At 30.3% G+C, this 23283-nt stretch overlaps 2 protein-coding genes across 4 annotated transcripts in view; both read right to left on the bottom strand.

The window, feature by feature from the left end:
- LOC142325589 (annexin B9-like) overlaps window positions 1-3861 on the bottom strand; it is a 34316-nt gene extending 30455 nt beyond the window's left edge. Inside the window, exons 1-2 of one of the 3 annotated variants that reach the window (XM_075367518.1) lie at window positions 3703-3861; window positions 2243-2316 (exon numbers count right to left, since the gene is read on the bottom strand). In XM_075367518.1, coding sequence (XP_075223633.1) covers window positions 2243-2316; window positions 3703-3784 — 156 coding nt within the window. In that variant the 5' untranslated portion in view covers window positions 3785-3861. Of the gene's footprint in view, window positions 1-2242; window positions 2317-2460; window positions 2497-2559; window positions 2685-3702 lie in introns of those variants that run through there. The other 2 variants (XM_075367519.1, XM_075367520.1) reach the window with 2 other exon arrangements.
- A 6448-nt stretch (window positions 3862-10309) lies between these two features.
- The window catches only part of Grip163 (gamma-tubulin complex component 6), a 62863-nt gene continuing 49889 nt past the window's right edge, over window positions 10310-23283 (bottom strand). Inside the window, exons 13-14 of the mRNA XM_075367517.1 lie at window positions 21720-21892; window positions 10310-12217 (exon numbers count right to left, since the gene is read on the bottom strand). Of these exons, the coding sequence (XP_075223632.1) occupies window positions 11929-12217; window positions 21720-21892 (462 nt within the window). The 3' untranslated portion in view covers window positions 10310-11928. The remainder of the gene's footprint in view (window positions 12218-21719; window positions 21893-23283) is intronic.

The raw sequence follows: 23283 nt of genomic DNA, 5'->3' as shown, positions 1-23283 counted from the left end.
ATATTATAAAATTAAATATTTAAATTACAAAATTTATATCAAAATTTTATTTGATAATATTTTATAATGAATTCAGCAATTAGGAAAATTCATATAGTTTGAAATTCATCCAATAGTAAGTATTATATAGCAATAGCAAGTATGCATTATTATCAATAAAAATTTCCCTCCGTTACCAGTTTACAACCAAAAAGAGGCAACATTATTCTCTTTAAAATCATTTTAATTTTTACATCTGATGAAGCAGAGTGCACCGAGCAAATACTAATGTTAAATATTATAAAAACAAGCAGTAAGTGGATATTTTCATTTTATTATTATATTCTGATAATTATATTGATATTCTGATTATATTATATGGTGCTCAATAATTACAGAAATAAGTAATATAAATAAATACAAGGAAACTAATTATAAAATAACTTGATAATGTCTGAGAACTCTAGCAGAGTATTACATTTATAATATTGAATTGATAAAATCCCACACAGACATAATTCACAATAGAGTCCATCTTTCAAAACAGGATAGAGTTAATAATACACTTCGCCACATCAGCTTACAGAAATATTAACTAAAATCTGATATGCAAATAGGATAATATAAAATCACACATAAATGAAACATTAACTTTAAGATAACCATGGTGAAATTATAAAGATAAGCATCTATATAAATTTGAATAACCGAAAATAAAATTAAAATAACTATAAGAAGTGGTATTGTCAGCAAACCCTTTTATCATAATGGTCCATGAAGCACGTGGAGCCTTTTCACCCTGCAATATCCTCACTGTTGTCATGTAAATTAAAAATTATATGATTAACATACTTCTCTAGCCTGGACTCATACCTTGAAACTTGGTGTTCAACTTCTTAAACGTATGAAATTTTGATGTAATTGAATACCTCAATATTCCTCACAAACTACAGCACTTGTGTTATATTTCTTTTCTCCCTTACATGGGGTGTCTCCAAGTTAAACGTAGATCAAGGTATAAACCCAGTTACCTAACATTACTGGCATGAGGTATTCCAAAATTGTTTAAATGAACTTCAGGATAGTCTTCTCTTCTCAATGTGAATGTTACGTGGCTAGATTTACCTGTATTCTCCATTTATGTAGCTGAACACTGAAGGCATCCAGTGCAAATTGTAACTTTTCCAAGGCTATATTCGTGCTACCATCAACCACCAAGATTGCCATGACATCTGCATAAGACACAACTGTAACACTGTCTGGAGTAGGTAGGTCAGCAGTGTTGAGCAGAAACTGATCCCAGAAGTGAGCCCTGTGGAACTCCTAAGTTATTGTCAAAAAAATTAGTCATCTCTTGAGTGTAATTAACTCATGAGAAGTGATTCTCATCCATTAAACTGCATAGAATTAAGTAATAAGGTTGTGACAGCATGATTTTAATTTGAAAAGAAGACCAGGCAACCAAACTTTGTCAAATGCTTGTTGCATGTAGAAAAAATCTGCTGACCAATATCTTTTCTCTTATAGACGTACACGACTTGGTATCGATTCAACAGCTTTCACCGTGCAAGCCAAAGAAAGCCCACTAAACTCTGTCAGCAAGGAAGGTTGTGGCTACTTTTTTTTTTGGGATGTCAAGGGAGTTCTTCTAGTCTATTTTATGGAACATGGTATGATTACTTCAGCAGTCAACTATGAACTTTGAAGAAACTTAGGCGGGCCATTCAGAACAAACATCATGACATGCTGTCATTGGTGGTTGTTTTTTGCATGACAACACTTGTCCTCAAAGCGCACAAAGAGCTAAGAAATTCTGAATTAATTTCAACAGGACATTTTTGATCTTCCCCTTACAGCCTGGACTTGGTGCCAAGTGATTTTCATTTCTTCACTCGCATGAAGGAATGGCTTGTATCACAGCACGATGGTGACAATTAACTTCAAAAGGTCGCAAAAGGTTGGCTAAGTACCCAGGCAGCTGAATTTTATGAAGAAGATATTTGTAAATTAGTGAGACGCTATGACAAGTGCTTGAATACTTCACGTTTCTGGCAGATTGCTGCATAATAATGTTTTTTTAATCTCATTAAAATCATCAGCAGTCAGAATTTACTGTTAGGTAAAGTGTAAATATGTATCTATCTATAAGTAAAACTGTAAAAATAATTCAATTTTGTACATTAACATGTCACACTTAACAACAGAAATATTTTTTACAAAACTTTTTAAAAACTGATGTAGAAAGTATTTAATCTCTACTTACTTTTTCCACAGGGCACATGTTCGCTATTCTTTGATGGGCTAAATCTGATTCCACTTGGTCACAATCTGGTGGTCCTGTGAATAAAACAAAGTTTAAATTAAAATGAAATAGTCACACAAAATAATGCTGTGTCAAGCTGATAGTGTGATCTTTACCTAAGTAGTCCATGTAATACATATATATTATTATTATTTCAAAATTATCACCTATAAACGCACCAAAATAATAAGTTTAATCTACCAATTATTATAAAAAGCTTTTGAATCCATTTATCCATCATCATTTATAAAATACTACTACATCAGTTAATGTATTACCACTGTTATATATAAAAACTGAGCTGTCATGATATTTTCTAATAAAATATATATCTGTAGAATTAAATTATATCTGAACCAAACACTCTACCGACTCGAGGGCTAGGTGATGTTGCTATGTGTTCGTGGCTCGATCAGCATATTGAGAGATTGACAATTAATTCTGTTTATACAATTACAATTTATTACTTCAAGAACATAAATAAAGTAGGACAAATCAATAATAACAATGACAATAATAAACAAATAATAATCATAGTAATCACAACTAAAATAATAATAAACAGTGATTATATACAAAACAGAATTTAATTAAAAGTCATTGTCAGGAATTTACACGTAGTTACATATAATTCAGTCCCATTGATAAAAGACATTAGCATTACCGCTAGTCTTAACACTTTTAACCACTAGTCTTGTATTAATAACAGTAGGTAAGACAAGTATAAAGTGCTTTCATGACAAATATCTTTGTTGTTCACAAATAAAACTACCCAACAATTTATGAATGAAATTTAACACATTATCTCTTTCACTTATAGTTTAACAGTAACAAACTGAAACATTTCCTGTTTTCATGTTTTGGAATTACTTGTGATGTTACCTTAACTGTGTCAAACTCGCATAACAACTCCTTGCATAACTTACATGATAACTTCTCGCTTTGAACTCTCTTGCGCTACTCACCATAGCATTCTCTCGCAGAACTGATCTCAACTGGTCTTCCCCAGAGTATTTATATTACTATTCTCTTTACCTGCCAGACCAGACCCAACTCAAAGCATGAGAACGATTGTCTGCCTTCACATATTACCATGAAACTTCTACCCTGGTCTGGTAACTCTTCTCAGGAAGCAACATCTGTTTGGTTTGTCAGTGAGCAGTATTACAAAGGTTGATAATTAAACGAACCTGTAACCTTTACTAAAAAGGTTCCTTTTAGCTCCTTTCTGGATTCCTTCCATTATTATATTTTCGACTATTTTCTTTTTAATTGGCAGGATCCGTTATACCGGTCTTGTTACAATATTGATAATATCACCCTTTCTGTTAGTTTTTACTCAGAGATAAAGTAAATTAATTAGTAAATAATTAATTAGAAAACAATCATTACATGGATTAAGATTAATTGTTTATACATACCTTTTTTTTGAGTAGAAAATACATTGTTTAAGCACAGAGCTATGCAAAACAATGTTAAATACAATAACTTCTGTGTAGTCATTTTGCAAATTTCTTAATCTGTTTTCCTTATGCAACAAACATAATCCCAGTTCAAGTGTAATAATATTCAAAAGCCTACTTACTATTTAAGGAAATCTTTAAATAAACATTACAAAAATAATTAATAGATGATCAATTATATTTACTGAAATCTAATGAACATTATTTGTTTTTCAGTAATGTTATGGTAAAAGAGAACAATTTCTCTTTATTAACATTATTTCTGAACTATTGTAAGTAAAATAATAGTCTGTATATTTAGCAGAGATGAAACATTCTCTAATTAATCTGAATTGTGATTTGATATGATGATAATTGTTTAAAAAGAATATCAATCTGATTAATCAGTCGTTAAATTTTATACACACCTATTTAAATACAAATCCTATTTAATTAAGTTCTCATACACGTTACACATTGAATCATTCTTTAACTGGATGTCAATATATATAACTATATAGAACATACATTTTTTAATAAATAAACCATAAGGCAATTATCATAAGCAAAGAATTATGCGTGCAAAAAATCCGGTTCCTTATAAAAAATGCTTAACATCTTTACAAACAACAGTTCTTCTGTATTATTTTCTTGGATTCCGGGAATTACTGAAGAACCAAGATTATTAGTTTTATTTTCCTTATTATGGTTTAGACAAATTAAATCCCATTGATGTTGAGTGGTTTGTTTTAATTCAGCACTCATTAGTTTTATTTTATTTTTAAACGGTATTGTGAAAACCTTATATGAAAGCTATTATTTCCCTAGTTTTAAATTAAGACAACCAATAACTCATGAAATAAATAGGAATGCTGAAATAATAGCTGACTTTTTATACATTTATTCAGCGAGTGGCTAGTGACTTGGTTCAAGAAAAATGTGTTTCAATTTGATAAACAAAATGTTTTTTCAACTATGTAAAAGATAAAATTTTCAAAACATAATTATTTATACTAAGTTATACATTTTTAATTAAATACATAGATTTATTCTTTATCATTTCTTAGTAGTGCATATTATGCATATGTTTTAATCACTGGGTTGTCCGATTCATAAAAAAATAGTAAGATCATATCTCGCATCATAGTATATCCAATAGAAAACCATTTAAAACAAGCAAGATACCAACTTAGAAAGAAATGAACATTTTTAATCATAAAAATGTTAGGACATACATTATTTAATAAAGCCCAGAAATAAAAGTGAGGGAGCTTTGGGCTCTAGATAAATGCAAATGAGTGATGCAAAATATGATTAATAAAATAAGAATTCTGTGAATAAATTACTACATCAATTAATAAGACCTTCTTATAATTAACCTATACTTAGTTCTCTTCAACAAGGCAGTCTTGCGAAAGGTAATGTATCAATCTATGTGAGAAGCTGATTTGTATTTGGGGCTAAGGATTCTGTATTTTTATCCTAATCACAGAATGGGTAATGACATTTATTGTCAGCAAGTAGCAACTCTTACATTTTAATGTGAAATTGCATCAACATTAATGATACCATAGGGAGCACATCCCCCCTATAACGTTTGCTATAATGTAGAACTGCAAGCCAATCATCTCAAGAAAATAATGATAAAAGGTAAAATAAAAGATGGGTGAATTGGATAGTTTGCCTGCTATTAATACTTACTGTTTACTAGTTCATAACTTTTACTTTCCTGGCTGTAATCATACTGCACAGATATACAGCATGATAACAAGATCAATTTTTTTTTGCACATCCAGGGTTTCTGCAGATCTTGACACTACATGACCACCTCTAACCAAAAAAACTCAGTTTTATTATTGACAAATTCCAGAAGCATGTATGTTGGTCTATTTTTGGCTTGATATTTCCAGACCGCATGGACCAATTTGTTAGTTAATATCTTTAGACTGAATGGACCTATTTGTTTTTAAGGGTAATTTCATTGAAATAAATAAATCTGAAATATTTACTGCAATATTAGTCAATAAATTTGGTGACAGTAAAATGTCACACAGAAATAATTTTATTTAGAAAAGATCTAAATCACAGCTTCATTGTGTGAATTTTTTTATTAAAACTATCTTTTAAAATATCTTTGTGAATTGTAGTAAAAATATTTATTTTGTTAAAAAAAAAAAGAAACAAATGTCATAATATGTTATAATGTTATGGAAATAAATTTATTAAAAATTTGGCTTCGTTTTGAATAATTAACTATCACATGATTAAACCATTTTTCCCATAATATTCTTGTATGTTATACATAATTTTGCAAAAAAATAAATTGTTTTATTATTTTTTTTTTTAATGAAATTATTTTTAATAATATTTAATTTTAACATTACTTTTTTGTTATTATAGAGTCTGTTTTTAAGTGCAACCAAGCTAATAACACAAGAATTTTTTTCTGTAATAGTTCTGTGTAGCTATACAGTATGTTGTGTAAGGGAAAATTTGCTAATCATGTCAAACTTTTGATGTCAAGGGTTTTAAAAATCTTCCATGTTTTAGTTCAATAACCTGTCTTGATTAAAATTTTAATCTTATGAAAAAAGCCAAAAATCGCTGGGAACTGTGTCTGTTAAGGGCCTGCTGAAGTTATTTGATCTGGATAAGTTGTGATGCATGGGATAGAATGTTGTGATGAATTTACCAACTGTCATTTTCCCAAAGCTGTGGTCTCATGTCGAACAGCATCTCTTAGCTGATGAAGAACAGTTATATAATAAGTTTTACTGACAGTTTGTCTTTGAGGAATACTAGAGATGTAATTAAAAAAAATACTGTCGGCATGACTTCATATTCTTGGCAATTGCCCGGCTTTCTTTTGCTGTGGATGACTTGCAGTTTTCCAGTGGGATGGATGATGTACCTTTGTCTCAAGAGTCATAGCCATAGTCCTTTTATAAAATCAAAATCACTATTATTAGCACATTTTGGCATATTTTACAGTTGGTTTCTCTTTGGTTCACAAGTGAGAAGTAGTTTAGGCACAAATTTCCTGAGATGAATACATCCTGAGATCTGTTAAAATAGATTGCACTGAACCAAATGAAATTCCACTTTATCATCAAGCTCTCTAATCGTTATTCAATGATCATTCATCACCATCTGTTGAACTTACTTGATTTTTGCGGGTGGAAGGTCAGATAGCGCATTTTTCACTTTAAATAGACATTCGGCCATCTTGGAAATGATGATTCCACTATTTAATTTGTGTAATACCCACAGCTTGATCAAAAAAAGCTATTTGAATCTTCTTTACTGTATCTACTTGGATCTCACAAAGTTTTTTAATGCAGATTCTCTGCTTAACTTGTTCAGTTATTTTGAATGGCAATGAAAACATGACTACAAAACAATGAATTATGCACAACCAATAGAGTCAAGATCATATTCACGATGGTCCCTCTCTTGAGCTAGTACTGGACTATTGGTTATCACAATAAAAAATAAGGTTAGTTACTTTTTTATTACACCTCATATAACTGTCATTTTGCTTATTCACAAAGTGCAGCTAACCGTGAGACAAAATATCTTGGTATGTATGGTTGTAAGAGACCTGAGATGGGTCGCAAGTTATTCCTGAAAATTACATAGCGATTTCCTTGGTTACTAGTATCCCATGGTTGCCTTACCAAAAAAGAGAATTAACTTGTTTTCATTTATCTTCTTCTCTAACCAAGAAGTACAACTGTATTTTTTTTTAATTACATGTAATGCATTCAGATACAAAACTAAGAATTAAAGAGAATATATAATTTTTATCAAAACTCATACATATACTAATATTTTTGCATAAATTTTAGCCAGGAATAACATAAATAAACGCACTATTTTTAATTTACAATTATGGATAAATTACAGTCCATTCAGAATAATTCATTACAATTAAAGTTTTCAACTTATTCATAATATTCAGTGATCTTGCAAGTTACACATCATAATTTCAAGAAAATTTGGGCCCTCAAGAGGCAAAATCTGTTCAGTGGTTTTATCTCCAGTAAAAGACTGGTTATTAAAGCAGGTATGTGATTGACACACATGAAAATTTAAGTTATTAAAAATTAATCCAATTCCTAATTAAAGACTAAGTTTCTACAGGGCAGGTGTATTATACATTATAAATATACAAATGCATGACCCTCAGATTATGTACCTCAAAGATTTCTGTAAAAATTATTCTATGTAATTATTTTTTTTAAAAATCGACACTGTCTAGTGACAAAAACCAATCTCTTACTTTTCATATAAGCTGTGTTGTCCGGCCTAGGAGTAGGCAAATAATTAGCATTATTAAGTATATTTCTATATCCATTTTTCTGATTATAAAGATTTTCATTCCTATTGTAAAACCGCTTCAGGGCCTTTACACAAACATGCATTTTAATAGAAGGATTTTTTGTATAAAAAATAGAAACTGAGAAAATTCTGTATTCCCCCTTTCACAATCTGTCACAAAAAATAATGTTACTAGAGGAAAAACTCTTTTACAAATATATAGATGTAGTTTTCCATTAGTTTCAATCATGCAGTACTCAAAATCTAAAATATGTCGATTTTAAATTTCTTGTTCAAGCCGAATCAACCGCTGATGACCTCAATTGATAGGCTGCTTCCCTGTTTCAGCAATTATTTCTTTGGCCTCTCAGCATAGAGCCACTTGTATCTTACTGCTTCTTACAGGCATGATGGCTTACATTTGTCTATGGAAAATGTAATATCCTTATTGGCTTAGTGACATCTTTAGAAGTACAGACTCCCTTTGGATATTACCCACTGCACTTCAAGATATTGCTGTTGTCTCTCCAAGACTGCTTATTCATATTTGTAGTTCACTATCACATTAATGACCTTTCCTGTATCTACAACTTAGTATGCACTTTATTGGCAGTTAAGCTCCCAGCTGTAGGGCAGGATTTTTTTTAGGAAATCCCAATACATGATTTACTTATAAAAAAGTAATTGGTTTCAATTGTACCTGTCCATTTAGTACATCACTATCTATTTCTTAAAGTTCAAGTATTATGATAAAGAATGCAGTTTTTTTTGGGTGTATATTAAATAAAAAGTTATTACTGATGCTAGTGGATTTGCAATTTTCTTCAGCGAGATGGTTGGAAAATGTTGAATATATAAATGAAGAGCTGTTTTTATATTCGTTGAAATCTCTGTTTAATACTATATCCACTTTACCCAAATACGAAAAAGATATTATAGAGTTTACATATTATAGGGTCGCATTATGTTTAGTGTATGCTGGTTTGTTTTGTTTTTGTATTTGTTGTGAAGTAAATCTTGTATACAAGTTGTATACTTTGTGAATTATTTTCAAAGGCTTTTGTAATGGTTATTATTATTAGTGTGATGTTTTATGTGTTTTTTATTACTATTATTTTATTCTGTAAAGAAGAAAATTAAAAAAAAAAATGTTGGTGAAATCAAAAAACAAAGTTTTGAGAAAACTTTATTTGAAGCAGCACAGTCGACAACAGAGTAGCAGCAACATGAACTCATTTTAAATAAAAAATTGCCACTATCATTTAGTAATGCTTAACCAAGGTCAGATTATGGTTAGAATCTGACCAACCACTGTTTTTGTCTATGAAAAATTGTTTTTTAATATCATGGATAGTGTAAAATGTCCTGGAATGGACCACACGAATTATAGTAACTGTCCTTAAGACTGTATAGTATTCTGCGTAATGCACAGCCTGACCTTTTTTATGAATGTACTTTTTAAGTAACAAAATAAAAGTTTTAATAAATAGGAATTTTGGAGATTGTAGTTTCCTATAGTCCAAAACTTACCACATACTTTTTTATTTTTTCTAAGCCAGTATTCATGAAATATAATAAATTATTAACAAGGAGGTACAATTTACTGTTCAGGGACAACTTTTTCTACTTTTTACTGTTGCGCAGTCTTGACCTACATTTCTTCTTTTTCGAGCTGTCTCTTTTCAACGAATTACATGTTTTTTTTCTAGCACACATGTTTATCTCATAATAGCTGGCAGTTCTTAGTCCATAAAGAATAAAATTATTTAAAAATTATAATTGGAAACAAAGAGAGTGTTAATGAAATAAAGGTCCCAGTCAAACCAGTTCAAAATAGTGTAGCTAAAAACCATAAAACATTGTAATTTACAACTAGAAATCTTTAAAATACACTAAAAAATAATTAGCCAGCAGTAAATTAAGTGAATGACAATGAGCAACAATGGTGAACTCACCATAAGTGATGAAAGTTTGATACATCATTCAAGTCAGATAGTAGCAGAGTTTGCCCTTCCTGTCCAGACACATATCCACAAAAACCATATGTTCTTGAATCTCACTTATCTTATAAGAACAAGGGCAAACTCAACAAAAATATTACCTATAGGTTCACCTTTATATTTTCTACAAAAATAATTTTAAAAAAATTAACATTAGTCGAGTTCACCTTTGTTGCATGAGATGGCTTGTATAATGATGTAAATGTTCTAAGGGTGTTATTATTAGAGGAGTACATTAGTTTATAGGAGGAATTAAAATTCAGAAATTGATATTTTAAGTTACAGTTTTTTATTTCTAAAAGGATGTATACAATTTCTTTTTTTTATAAATTTTAAGGGACCTGTTTTGTAATCCCTACATCTTCTGTATTTTTCATTCTATAACTACAAATGGTTTAAAATCTAAAAATATATTTTTTTTCAAATATGTATAATCCAAAAAGGAAAAAAAAATTTCAAGTTACACTGTACAGAAATCTAAAGATGTAATTAACAAAGTTAGCAAATATGATTAAAATTTTGTCAGATTATAAAAAATTAAATATAAATTTTTATGTCACATTCTTAAAATGATTACCAAAACAGTACCATTACAAACTATTTATTGGCAATATAACTGCTTTTTGCTTTTTCACACTGCAATCTTTGATTCTACATGTAGAAAAATTAAGTAACCGATTCATTCTATAACAGTAATAAAAATAAATCTACTGTCTTTTAAACAATATATTTATATGTTGAATGATATTCAAATGTAATGTTTGTTTTAATAAATTGGTTAACAAATTTCTGATTTGGTGTGCTAGAATTTTACTTCATCTGCATACTTTACCTTTTTATCAATATTCTGAAAAGTCTTGCGTAAAAAATCAGACCTCAAACCCAACCAAAAACATTTACAATTCTAAAGTCACAGAAATTTAGAATTTACTTAGAATGAAAGCAAACAGTAATTATAAAAACTGTAATATCTATTAAAAGTTTCAGAATTAATACATCAATATTCCTAAACATCCTTTAGTAGTTATTTATTATTTTTTAATTTGAAATGGTACATTTACATTCAATGCATATATTCATATAACACATACAAACAAATTTTACAGACTTTATACATATAAAAAAACCGTTAAGTCAAGATTCTATGAACATACATTTTTAAACACCGACTACTATAAAAGTTAAAATCTGCATCAAAACTTTGAAGTTCTTTTCAGAAATTTACACATTAGATTCTTCTAATAAGTTTTTGATGGTTGATGGAGGAATTACAGATTGTGGAAAGAGAATAAGCTGAAATAGTAAACTTGCATTTAGCTGCTGTCACACATAAGCGTGCCTTTAAAGCATTGATGGATTTTACTTGTAGGAGTGTACTTGAAACAATATTGACATCATAAACTAATGAAAGAAGAAATATTATGCAGCATAATCAGGTATTTTGAACCCTACAATCTATGGCAAGATGGAAGTAAAGGCCAGTAACCTGTTGGTTAAAAAAATGCAGAAAGACCTACTTCCTACTTTCCTCTATAAAGTTTATCAGATGATAAAACACCAAATTCTTACCAAAAAGTGATGATAAAAACATAATGAATTAGATTAATAATACGGAACTGTTTATTAACAAACAAAAACAATTATGTTAATAAAAAATAAAAAAACTACAAAAATAATACGGTAACATTAAAGCATTTGAAGATTATTAATTCATATTATATATATATATATATAATCTACAATTAACATAGATTAAGAAGTAGTTATCAATATAATTAAAAAAAGCTTACAATTCAAGTAAACAGACATAAATATTAAAGTTTTTAACTATAATTTTAAAAAAGAATTACACATATATATACAAAAATCTACTTTTAGAACTTATTTATTTCAAGTAAAAATCATTGCCAGATAAAAATGTAATTAACACATCAAGATGAGGCTGATAACCACGACACACAAGCTGATGTAAATATTTTAGAAGATAACGAACAACACGTGCAAACGTAGAATATTGATGAAAAAGTCGTGAGAAGGCAGAATGTGTGTGATTACCGGTTAATGAATCAAAGACCCACTCACCATTCCTCAAAAGTTCATGGAAAGTTAGAATAGTACGCAGCAGTTCCATTACCGTTTTATGTAGTGGTTCAGAACGTTTATTCAGCAAACACCTGTTAAAATATTAAAAAACATAAAAAGATATATATAAATATATATACATATAAATATTATTTTACTGAAATTAATCTTTTTAAGATTCATATTATTCCTCTATACTTTTAAATTATACTTTAAATTCTATTAAATAAACCACTTTAATAAAATATTGAGATAAGACATATCTTACCTTAATTTTTTGTGACAGTACTTTTGAGGGATCCGCCATCCTACTTGATTGAAATAAATTATTTCACTCATTAGATTATTTTAATTATGGATGAGAATGTGGGATTCTGCAAATGTACTGTCATGAAAAATTAAGGTAAAATATGTATTATCTCAATATTCTGTTTTAGGTGATTTATTACATAAAATTTATATATATATATATATAACAATATATATATATATATATATATATATATATATATATATATATATAACCACCAAAACACAGTAATTAGATAAGTTAAACTTACCATATTAATTTCCAATTATCAATTTTTGGATATCCTACATCTTCAGTTTGTATTGAATTCTATAACTACATTAAAAAATAATTCTTTTAATAATTTGTCATTTTATTTTAAATAGTTTTCTATTTTTAAATTTTGAATTATATTATGAATGTATTTGTAAATTTTACTGTCTAGTACAAGAATGACTTAATATTTAAAAATAGATTTTCTTTTGTTCTATTGTCATTATTGCCAACTACATTGTATTTTTATTATGTTTTTAATTAAATTATCCATCTTCAAATGTGATCTGGTGGTTCATCATTTTATATTTTTGTTTATATATGTAATATTTCTAGCGTATATTCATTTTTTTTATTATTACATAATTCCAAAAACTTTTAAATTATTTTTGCAACCAGTAATACTATGTTTGCATTCTAACAGATGGTCAGCTACATTAGATAACCTCATTTTTTGTTTCTGTAAACTGTGTAATGTTCTGTAGATATTTTTTTAAAATGATTTTTGGTTTTACCAATACAAATATTATTACACTTGATGCATTTAATTTTGTATATTCCTCTTAATTCCTCAATTCCAATATTCCTTAATTCTGTTTAATAATCATCTTTTGTAATACTGCCTACTGACACACAATAAACAAATGTTTGTTCCATGAGAAGAGTTATTGGTCCAGGTTAAGGAATGCATGGAACCAAAGGGCTTGGTTGATCGTTCTCACGCTTCGAATTGGATTCGGGATGGCAGGTAAAGAAGATAGGAGTATAAATACTCTCGGGAAGACCAGTTAAAAATCAAGTCCATGAGGAGAGTGCGATGCGAGTCTGTGAGATCAGTTCAGCAAGGAGAGTCTGTAATGAGTACTGTGAATGGGACGTCAGTCAGCAAAAGTATTCAGCAGGGAGGTCAGTGAAGGAGCGAATTTCAAAGTGAACTAAGTCGGCGCGGCGTGATTAAGATAATGTCACAAGTAATGGTTCGCTGAGTTACTGTAACATTAAAGTGAAAGAGATAATCTACTAAATTTCATTCATAAACTGTTAGGGTAATTTTACTTGTGAACAGTAAAGGTATTTGCAGTAAAAGAACTTTATACTTGTCTTATTTATTGTACTATTATTATTAATGCAAGACTAGTGGTTAAAAGTGTTAAGTCTAGCGGTCATACAATATCTTTTGTTAATGGGACTGAATTCTGGACAACTAGACAATGTCTTCATGAACAAACACAACCATAAAGAAATCTATAATGTAAAAGTCCTTCTAGGAGTAGACACAGACCCACCGGGTTGGTCTAGTGGTTAACGCGTCTTCCCAAATCAGCTGATTTGGAAATCGAGAGTTACAGTGTTCAAGTCCTAGTAAAGCCAGTTATTTTTACATGGATTTGAATACTAGATCGTGGATACCGGTGTTCTTTGGTGGTTGGGTTTCAATTGAAACCCAACGTGTGGTTAATTAACTACACATCTTAGGGGAATGGTCGAACTGAGAATGTACAAGACTACACTTCATTTACACTTATACATATCATCCTCATTCATCCTCTGAAGAATTATTTAAACGGTAGTTACCTAAACTAAAAAAGCTAAACAGGAAAAAGAAAAAGAAAAGGAGCAGACATAGGCTCAGATCACTATGTAGTCAAAATTAATATTAATTTACTCCCTGAAGAAAGCAACAAAACCAAGCCCCTAAAACTAAAATAAATATGTACCCTACTCAACTAATAAAGAATGAAAATTACCAAAAGGCAACTGAAAAATTAACAATCATGGATAAACTTTAAGATCTAGTAAACACCTTAAACAAATTACTGAAGGTTTATTACATTTTAATTCAACAAATAATTAGTGCATCACTATTTTTGATTTTGATGATATTTGTTATACGATAACTACCCACCTTGTAGTGGCCAAGAAATATTTTTAATTTTTTTTTCTTGAGCAAGGCTATTTTCTAACTTCCCAACAGATAAAAATAGCCATTTTCATTACTTTTTCCATGAGCTGTAGCATTCTTATTTTACATAATACAGAGGTCAAAAAGGGCTTTTTGTAAAGAGTAAAGATGGAACTTACTCTTAGAGTACTCAAAATTCATTTCCTTACATAACCAAATCCTGTAATGTTTACTGAAGTTACATTTACAAATTGTACTTTTTTTCAAATTTTGGACCCAAAATAAATTATGAAGGGCTACAGGTAACAGCCCAGTTTTTTATCTTTTAACTCTTAGGTACTAGTAGTATTTATTAAAAAAATTGGATTGTTACCAACTGTCCTTCATTAAAAAAAAAATGGCAGTCAAATCATAAGATTTTGAAAATGTCTCAATTTTGGGGCACAAAAACCACATGTGGGACAGGTAGCAAAAATCTGATATTTTTACAGCAGTACTTTTTATGTACTTTAAAACCATATAAAATTTATTTTGTTACTTAAAGGGGTTGACGAGTAATGGGGGAACACTTTTCATATGTGACAAGTTTTTCACTTCCACTCTCATAAAAATTTCATCAAATTTCCTTCAACCATTTAAGAACTGCTTCCTTCAGTTCATTAGCAAAACACTCCCCTCCCAGGTCTCGCTTGAGAGGACCAGGTGGTAGTTGCAGGCTGCTAGGTCAGGGCTGCAAGGTGTATGAGACCATACTTCCCACTTGAATTTTTGCAGTTAACTCCTTTGTCACATGAACTGAATGAGAAGTAGCATTGTTGCAAAGAAAAACGACCCCATCATCAATCTTCGATCTTAAATGGCTTTATGTAATTTTTTTAAAGTCTCACTGTTCAGCATCGATTGCTGTTCCTCGGGGCATAAATTCACTGTAAACAACTCCCTCAGAATTGAAAAAGACTGTCAGCGTAACCTTTCAAACGTGTGGGAATGTTTTCACTTTTTTTGGCTGCAGTGAAGTTTTGTGTCTCCGTTCATGTGATTAAGGAAGACGGGCGTCTCCTTAATAATTAATTTCACATGCTGTTACAATTAATTGCATCTACAGTTACGGAGCTAACGGGTTACCTACACAAAGCTAACCCGACAACGAAAGTATTACATGTAGCCGATTCGTATCATAGGACATGCTCAAGCGCGATCTGATCATCTATGTCCACCGGCGGTCCGTTGTATATCGGATTGCCGGGTCCCAGGTAATTGTGTCCGGGGAAATTCATACGACTGACGGTAAGCAGGCGTATGGACCGGCTTTGTCGACATGGGTTGTCGGTTGCTTGTATTTGCGACAGCTGCATCTCGCCGTAAATTCATTTAGTCTCAGTAGTGTAATGAAGCACCCAGCTCTCATCCCCTACGATGATTTGTTTCAAAAACTTTAGTGTAATGTTGTACCCACTTTCAAAGAAAAAGCTCTGAAGATGTGAGAATCTTTAAAATATTTTCCAGTTGAATCCATGTTTGATTATCCCTCAATGATTTCTTGAATGAAGTACCAGGACCCTACGGATGAAAAAAGTGTATTCGATATACTTCTTCAGTTTCACATATTTTGACTTCAATAACTTCGCCTATCACATATGCAGCAGACAAAATTTTTACATTTTGGCTTTGGTAAACCTACAAAGCAATCAGAAACACTAATATCCTTGTGTACCAATACTAACATAAATGTTTCTGATTCAGAGATCGCCTGGACTTTCAGAATACATTTGTGACTTGTTGGAACATAACTGTGAAAGGTTCTTGTTTTGTTTCTGGGATTGTTGTGATTACCTGATATTGAGAACTGAGGTATTCTTCAGTCTCTTGAACATCTTTATTAGAGCAGAAAATAAATGTTATATTTTTAATATTGTCTTTGCAATAACTATACACTTCAGAAGGTATAACAATTTGATTGTTGACTGTCCTTGTAGGCTTCCTTTAGTCACAGTCCTTTTTACAATTCCACCAATACCATCCATGGTATGAGGCAAAAAAATGCCATTCAGCAGTGATTTCAAAATCTTCTTGGTGACAGCACAAATTTATGAATTTTTTTTGATTTTATACTGGGCTGAGGAGCCATCAGAAAAATAAAAAATTGTTTAACTTGTAGTAACAGTATTTTTACTTTATTTATAACTTGCTTTTGGAAACAGAAGAACAATGTAATATTGTGCTTAAGTACTCACAAATCATACAATAGCTTTGGCTTTGTGTTTTCTTCTTTTTTAAAATATATGAGAAATGGATGTACTACTGTGGCATAAGTTTTTGACCAGTGATATGACTGGATTTCAATCTATATCACAAAAGGAAAATTTTGAGACAAGTCTTCCATTACAATATATTCACCCTCCAATAAGTTTTCCTTTTTAATGTTGGAAAATTAGCTTGTTTCTTTGCAACAAAATGATGTCTTTTTAGATAATTTAAATTTTCAGTAAGTTTATCTAAGTAATCTTGAAATGAAAGAATTTGAGTAGTTAGTTCACAACGGTCTACAGAAACCCCTATTTGAAGATAATTTCAAAATCAAAATCATCCCTGATTACTGCTCTCTTGCAGTAATCTAAGCACTTCATTAGTGCCTGGACATTTTTCACAATGTGACCAGCATGCACGTTTCAAGTTTTCTATATCACATAACATGGTTGAAAGGAGAATTTTATAATCAAATTTCATTTTTAGAGCAGATAACATGAGTTTTACATTTTGGTGGGTGACACACACACACACACACATCAACATGTGAGTACCTTCCCACCAGCCAAAACACAAAATTTAGGTCTTAAATCAGCAAATTTTGAAAAACCAATTTTTAAATTATGTTTTTCTTTGAAGGCTGTGTACAATTCTTTTAAGTTACACAAGATAAGCCTTTTTTTAATATTAATTTTGTTCCTATAAGCTTGTTTTACAGAGACACAATCCTTCTTGCCTAGCATCATTAGGCTGTGCTCATCATTCTGGTGAAAATCTTTTACACATTTAAAAGATTTTAAATGTGTAAAATATTTTAATATTTTATGTCACATATTTTCATCAATTATGTGACTGGGTTTCTTTTTGCCGATTTGTGGCAAAATTTCACTTGTTTTAACTAATTGTTTGGACTGACGGGCTAAATACTGACTAACACTAAATTCATTTTGAATTTTTTGAATGCTTCAGCTGGTTTGTAATAAAATTAAAATATTAATTTTTTCCTGGGTTGATGTAACTGTTTTCATTTTATCCTTTATTTTAAAGATTAATTCTTCATATTCCCTACCTACATCAGCATAATTTTGTTTCTTCTGTAGAAATATTTAAATCAAAGGAATTGTTTAATTTACTGGTAACTGACTCTACTATTTTGTAACTTTATTTTTTTAAATTGGTTCTTTTGCAGTGATCAATAATTTTTTAACCTTAACGAGGGGGGGAAATGCCAAATGCTGGACAAACTTTATTCACCGACTCTACTATAACATATTGAGGATCAAATATATCTTGACATTCCAGTTCGTTTTCTGTATCATCTTGTGGTTTTTGTATTTTGTTTAAGCAATTTGTACACAGTACTCTTCCTGGAATTAATTTTAAATTTGTATTGCTTGTTGAAAGTGTCAAAGAGATTTCTTAACCGGTTTAGTGTGACAGCTAAATGGGTCAAAGCAACTTTTACCACGAATATGAAAATATTTATCTAAATATTCAGTTTTATGAAAATTACACATATTTTATGTTTCAGTACATCTACTTCTTAAAGATATCAGTGTTATTTGCTGTTCAGTAAGCTCTAAAATATTGTGCAATACTGAAGATCTATTGTAAGTCAATTTGTGACATACTGTTTCACTGTGAATGCCAATTGAACACTCCATAATCCGTTTTTATAAAATGCAAGGGTTCTTACAACAACAATACAGTTAGTATATATTATAAAACTACCAATTACACCTCACTTTGTCTTATCGCAGTCTCTCTACAGCTAAAATAAAAATTTCTCTAATTAATAAAATTAAAAATAAAAGATATCGCATAAAAGAGAAGTTCACTGCTAATAAAATTACTTTATAAACAAGTGTACATACCTAACTACAGTATTAACCCTAGCAATAATACAATATATCACATTGAAATCAAAACAGTAACTGAGCCTTCTGCAATGTTTGCAATGTTTCAGGATTATTAAAAAATTCATGATCATGCATGTCTATTCACTTTCGCATTTAAACATGAGTTTGTATGTATGAGTCATACTTTAAGTAACAAACTATCTAAAATATAAGCTATCTCATTATAAACATATCACAATATTTTGTATAGTAGGCCTACATTATTATCTGAAAAAATGCATGCTGTGAATCTTTTTGATACATTGTTCACAATTAGAAGGAACAGTGTTTTTTTAGCAGTTTTGATGGCTTCATTACTCGTCAACCCCATTGAGTAACAAAATAATTTTATATGGTTTATAAAGTTCATAAAAAGTACTTACTGCTGTAAACATTTTAGATTTTTGCCACCAGACCCACATGTGGTTTTTTTGCCACAAAAAGGACACTCTGTAACAGTCCAAAAAGGACACTCTAACAGTACTACTAGTAATTAAAGAGTTAGAAGATAAAAAAAAAGGCCTGTTACCTTAAGCCCTTCATTATTTATTTTCAGCCCAAAATTTTAAAAAGCAATTTGCAAATGTAACTTCAGTAAACATTACAAGATTTGGTTGTGTAACAAAATGAATTTTGAGTACACTACAATGAAGTAAATCTTTACTCTTTCCAAAAAACCCATTTTTGACCTCTGTATGATGTAAAATAAGAATTCTACAGCTCATGGAAAAAGTGACAAAAATGGCTGTTTTTACCTGTTGGCAAGTTAGAAAATAGTCTATTAATCAACAAAAAATGTTTTTAAAAATAAAAATATTTTTTGGTCACTACACGGTGGGTTGCCATATACCAAAAATATCATCAAAATCAAAAATAGTGATGTAATAAAATGTTTGAAAATTTGTTAAATTAAAATGGAATACCCCTGAAGAATTAGCTCCAATAAAATCCTGTAAAAAAAAACATGAATGGTGGAACAGCAAATGTGATAAAAGACATCAAGCATGGCTATTTCACCAGTCACAAAAATTAGAAACATCCTTCCAAAATCTAGTAAAATAAAGAAAAGAAACCACCTGAACCCTAAGGAGAATAAAAAGAAATACCATAAAGACACACTGATGTCAATAGAAGAAGAATTCAATAAAACACAGTTCAGAACCTTCAAAAATCAGTTCCAAAAATATAAACCCCCAACACTATTAATAAAGAAAGAAAACTGTAAACTGGCCCATAACAATAAAGACCAACAATAAAGACAGAAATCCTAGCTAAATATTTCAACAAACTCCTAGACTGCAAAGAACTGACAGAACTCCTAAACTTCAACACAACACCCCAATAACAACGCCACCAGAAAACATCAACCCTCCCACAATAAAAGAAGTCTACCAAGCACTGGATGAGTATGAAGAATTACAAAAGAGCGGGGAAGTTCAGACTTTTGAAGAGACCTGGAAACATGCAGGAAGATCAGCAAAAATTTCCCTTTAGCAACAGCTTGTCAACATCTGGATCAAAGAACTACCAGAACACTGGACGGCAGCCCTCATCCATCTGCTAAACAAAAAAAAAAGGGGAACAGACCCTAACAATTACAAGGAAATCTCACTCCTACACACAACATAAGAAACTCTACCAAGAATCATCCTCAACAGGATTGATTCACAACTCAAGAAAGAACTAGGAGAATAAAAGGGAGGTTTCACACCCTAGAAGAGCTGTCCAGACCATATAATGAGTCTCAAGCTTATAATGGATTACAACAGGGAAAGAAACACAGATATGGTGATAAAATTTGTACATTTCAAGAAAGCATATGACTGCATCAACAGAGAATCCTACTATATATTCTAAGGCACCTCGGACTACATACCAAAGATTAATAAACATAATAAAAGTGACCCTCACAAACACTAAGTTGAAGGTAAAATTCAGAGGTGAGCTCTGGGAACCTCACTAATTCCCACTACATCTACATTTATCCTATCGATTTCCCTCTTTAAATTTTCTAACATATCAACCTTTTCAAACTTCTAACATTCCACGCTCCGACTCGTAGAATGTTATTTTTTAATTTTCTGGTGACCCCTTCCTTAACAGTCTGCACCCGGAGATCCAAACAGGGAACTAGTTTACCTCTGGAATATTTTACCAAGGAAGGCATATCCATCTACATTACATTAAAATGCAGAGCGCTACATTTTCTTTAAAAAAAAAAAAAACAGCTACAGTTTTCCAATGCTTTCAGCTGCGCAGTACTCAGAAGATTGAGTGATGTTGATATGACCGTTTAAGTCCTCCAGATTTACACCCTTAACAACTACTGAAAGAGCTGCTGCCCTCTTTTCAGGAATCATTCCTTAGTCTGACTCTCAACAGATACTTCTCCAACATGGTTGCACCTTCGCTCCAGCTATTCTGTATCACTGAGTACTCAAGCCCCCTCACCATCAGCAAGGTCTCATGATTAAGGTCACAATTTTTTAAGGCGATATTCCTCTAAAAAAAATGTAACTTAATAACATAACAATAAACACGCATGCTGAATAGTGAGAATTAAATTTACTGCAACTCTGAATCTAGCATTCATTACAACATTAACTAATAACTATCTCAGTGATTCTAAATCCATTGAAGAGAATCAGTATTATATTTAAAATAACAATTTTAAAACATTACCACCACCACTGCTACCACATCACCAAATTCTTCAATTTAGTTTACAATTTGCTTATCAATTGATGATCATTAATAAAATAAAATAGTAATGCAGCAATTCTAAATTAATGTACTTTCTTTGTGTACTTTAATTATATTATGAAAATAACATTTAAATTAAGCTTTGCAAATATGGCATCATTGGTAAAATATAATTTAAATATATTAAAAATAGCTTACAAATATGTTTACATATTGGTAAGCTGTTTTTAATATTATATATAAAACAATATTTATTAAATAAAAGAATAGCATGTGCTAACCTGAACAGTGTCATTTTTATGTAATCAACATGGGCTGAATATAAAGAATCCAAAGTGTCAACTTTGTTTAATGCTTTTTTAAATTCCAACCATGATTCTTCTAGGGCAATTGCTGTAACATAATTACTCAATGCTCGTACGAACTGATTCATAGTATGCCTAAATATCTGTAACTGATCATGACAAAACAAAATAAAATAATTATTCAAAAAGGTAATTATTTAATAGTAAATAATAAATACTTTTAATAAAATGTAAGATTATGTACACGGTAATACAGGGTGTCTCAATTAAAACTTAATTTTAATTTAGAAAAAATAAGACATTAACAGTTGTAATTGTATGTAAATAACAAACATGATATTTATTGCATGATATTGAAAAGATGATTCTAAGAAAGTAAACTTCATTCAACCTTTAAAAAAACAGTCAATTAAGGTTTAATATTGGAATTAAATTAACATTGTAAAATGTCATGAGTAATCAGTTAATTTCACTACACGGGAAAACTACTTAGCACTGGTCTGTGAACATTCAATAACACATTTTTTTTTCCAATATTGATTTACTAATATGACTTCTCCAAACCTATACATACTACATACTGTAAGGTAAAATGGTCAGTATATCCCTGCAGTAAAACGTCATTGATTTCTGGAGCAGTTGTGAATTTAGCAGTGGAAATGGAGCCCTTATCATTGAAAAGTTGCATTTTGCATACTCAACTGCAGGAAAGTCTAACTTTACTGCATATTTTAGTTATTATTCAATCATAGTATTTTAATTCAAAAATTATATTACATATTGTGTAACAACAATTATATAGTAGCCCAGCCTTAAAGCCAGGAATTCTTCTTTCTCCTTTGTCTGTATTCATTCACAAACATCTCCAGAGGAAACCTGTTTTTAATACTGAATATCAAACATGTGGAGTATTTGTCTTCCTCTGTTAGTTCAGTAAGTTAGGTTAGTGTTCAATGGCTGAAACCTCTATAGGCACAAATCTGTTTGCTCTTTTATAGACAAAGGTTTTTCTACAACTGCAATGCGAGCAGATTTTTTATCATGGAATATCTATATATCTCTAACATATCTATAAATATAGTCATATAAATAAATAAATAAGTAGATTTAAAAACCAAGTTACAATTGAAATAGAAATGACAAAGAAAAACTGATTCTTAATGTCTTCTTGTACACCACATTTCAAAGACATCTACAAGTTTCTGTTTTGATTTTTTTATTGATCAGATTTCATTATGTATGAATTTTAGGTGTTATATATGAATTTTAAGAAAATCTTTCAATTTCTTAGTTTTATTTTAGATACTAACAGACTTCTCTTCATGCTTAAAAGCCCTCCTTGCTTATGCCACAATGCTTGGATCATAGTGGCTTAGGCCACCTTATTATGTCCATAGCTTGTTATTTTACTCCCTAAATAGTAGTAAAACTTTGGTAAATTATCTTTTCCTATTTTAATTTATTATAATGTTACTTAATTCCTCATTATCCTTCTTTTTGTCACATTTCATTATTTTTGTTTTATTCTTATTTATTTTCA

This window comes from Lycorma delicatula, chromosome 5 (genome assembly GCF_047948215.1).
Source record: "Lycorma delicatula isolate Av1 chromosome 5, ASM4794821v1, whole genome shotgun sequence".
Lineage (NCBI taxonomy): Eukaryota > Metazoa > Arthropoda > Insecta > Hemiptera > Fulgoridae > Lycorma > Lycorma delicatula.
The sequence above is the reverse complement of the archived record's forward strand: the minus strand, read 5'-3'. Positions and strand labels throughout refer to the sequence as shown.